Below are 2,500 nucleotides of genomic sequence, written 5' to 3'. Positions count from 1 at the left end.
GGATCAGTGCTTACTACTCCACATTACTGCTCATTACACGTAGCCTATACCTTGAGAGCCATTCTGTAAGACTGCTGCGCTGAGAATGATGCCCCAGCGAGAGGCTCTCACACTTATATACAGCTAGTAAAGGTTAAAGTCCTCGCTCGTGATTGACGTTCTGCTGCTCTCTCGGCCGCGCCAGATCCAGACATTTCCTCGACACACTTACCTTGAGTTATAGTAAAGTGACTTCGATTTTCAAGTATCGCAATACTCTAGTTTCCCGGGTATATTTCTTTATTTATTGTCGTTATTTATGTTTTGGCGTTGATTGTGTGTTCTCCTTTTTTTTTGGTACCTAGTTTCCTTTCCAGTGTTACCCTTGCGACTCCGTTAGTGTCTATTGCATTCTCTCCATTAGTAGTTTACACCTCTACTCATTCAGCATGAATATATATATATATATATATATATATATATATATATATATATATATATATATATATATATATATATATATATATATATATATATATATATATATATATATATATATATATATATATATATATATATTTCTGTGTGTGTGTGTGTGTGTGTGTGTATTCTTAGTCTTTGGTATTTTTACACCATGCAGATATAAGCCTGATATACTATAGATTATCACTTATTTTTTAATGACTTAAAAAAAAAAAAAAAATCAAATGAGACACCGCGACCCACTGACTACCGACTCGTGACCCCATACGTCGAAGACCTCAGTTCCGGAGGGCAGAAGGGAGGGCTAGGTGGGTGCCAGGTGGGTGCCAGGTGGGTGCCAGAGGAAGTCCACCGAGTGATGCAAGAGGGGAAGGGACTCGAAGATGTCGTCATCAAGTTCATGACTCCAACATGCTGAAGTTAGATGAAGTGAATGGAGATTGAAAGTTAAGTGAACTCGTTACAATGTAGATTAACGAAGAGATGATTTATGATGATTATGTTATTACTATAGAAAGTTCTCTGAATGAAAGGTGTTAGTAAACAATTATTTGATTATATCTGTGTGTGTGCAAGTGTGTGTTTGTTTGTGTGTGTGTGTGTGTGTGTGTGTGTGTGTTTGTGCATGTGTGTGTGTTTGCGTGTGTGTGCGTGTGTGTTTTTGCGTGTGTGTGTGTCTGTGTTTGTGCATGTGTGTGTGTATGTTTATGCGTGTGTGTGTATGTTTTTGTGTTTGTTTGTGTGTGTGTGTGTGTGTGTGTGTGTGTGTGTGTGTGTGTGTGTGTGTGTGTGTGTGTGTGTGTGTGTGTGTGTGTGTGTGTGTATGTGTGTGAACATACACATACCCATTAAGGCACATACGCATTCCAGAAAAGTGCACCGTCGTGATGAAGCCTTCGACCTTGTCAGGGCAACTGCACGTCACGTCATCGTCTCAAGTAGAATTAGCAGAGCATGACGGCGGTTTGACTGATAGAATGCATGACTCGATCTGATTCCCAAGATCTTTTTAATTTGTAAGAGCGAGGTACTGTTTTCTGCAATAAAGAATCCATTGGATACAGCATCGTTTCTTGGTTTCTTTGATGAAAACTATTGTTATTTAGAATGGTACCGAGTTTTCATATGTATCCCCGAACTCTGATAATGATGATAATCATGATAGCAAAGTCAATATAAACAAAATAATATTACAATGACTATAACAATTATCATTGTCAATTATTATTGCTATGAAAACAAAATGTTGAAAACAAAATGTTGAATATAAAAAAAGGGTTATTGTGTCCTTTTTTTGTATTCTATTTCGCAAAAAAAAAAAAAAAAATGCTTTGGCAGAAACGTGAATATTTTACGAGCCAAAGATGTCCGAATGATTGGAAAGGATGAAAAGTTGCAGAACCAGTTTGGTTAACGAAGACAATTGGGATCGGAAACCTTAATACCTGGTGGCCTCGTTCAGTCACAGAAACCACTGGGAAAGCTTCAGCGGTTTTGATATGAAATTCCCTCTCGTCCTCACCATCAGTATCTTACATAACTATCGACATCGTGTGTGTGTGTGGGAGAGAGAGAGAGAGAGAGAGAGAGAGAGAGAGAGAGAGAGAGAGAGAGAGAGAGAGAGAGAGAGAGAGAGAGAGAGAGAGAGAGAGAGAGAGAGAGAGAGAGAGTATTGTAAAAATTGGTTTTTGATTTTGGAAACAGGCTTGTTACATGATGTAAATGAGACTGTAGGAAGCCGCACGCCTATGCATATGTACAACTGCAACTTCTACTTATGATCACGATTAATATTAATTCCACTGATGCTTCAAGGAAACACATTGTCAGCTTACTATAAATAAAAGGTAACCAGTTGGAATCAATGACGTTCATAACTATTTACATGTTTGTTTAATTTGTAATTTGTCCTCTAACAAATAAGACACTCTGCGATGTTCTTTCATTTTGCCTATATAAAGAAATGATAAGCTTCATACAGTGCATTATTACGTTTCAGAATTCACTGTTTTAACAATGATGTTTTAGACCAAGATTT

General features: G+C 37.6%; 1 protein-coding gene across 1 annotated transcript in view; it reads right to left on the bottom strand.

The window, feature by feature from the left end:
- The window catches only part of LOC113808410 (uncharacterized), a 13,472-nt gene that overhangs the window by 741 nt on the left and 10,231 nt on the right, over positions 1–2,500 (bottom strand). Inside the window, exons 7-8 of the mRNA XM_070121300.1 lie at positions 717–876; positions 51–79 (exon numbers count right to left, since the gene is read on the bottom strand). Coding sequence (XP_069977401.1) covers positions 51–79; positions 717–876 — 189 coding nt within the window. The remainder of the gene's footprint in view (positions 1–50; positions 80–716; positions 877–2,500) is intronic.

This window comes from Penaeus vannamei, chromosome 4 (genome assembly GCF_042767895.1).
Source record: "Penaeus vannamei isolate JL-2024 chromosome 4, ASM4276789v1, whole genome shotgun sequence".
Classification (NCBI taxonomy): domain Eukaryota; kingdom Metazoa; phylum Arthropoda; class Malacostraca; order Decapoda; family Penaeidae; genus Penaeus; species Penaeus vannamei.
Note: the sequence above shows the minus strand (reverse complement) of the source record. Positions and strands in the feature narration are given on the sequence as shown.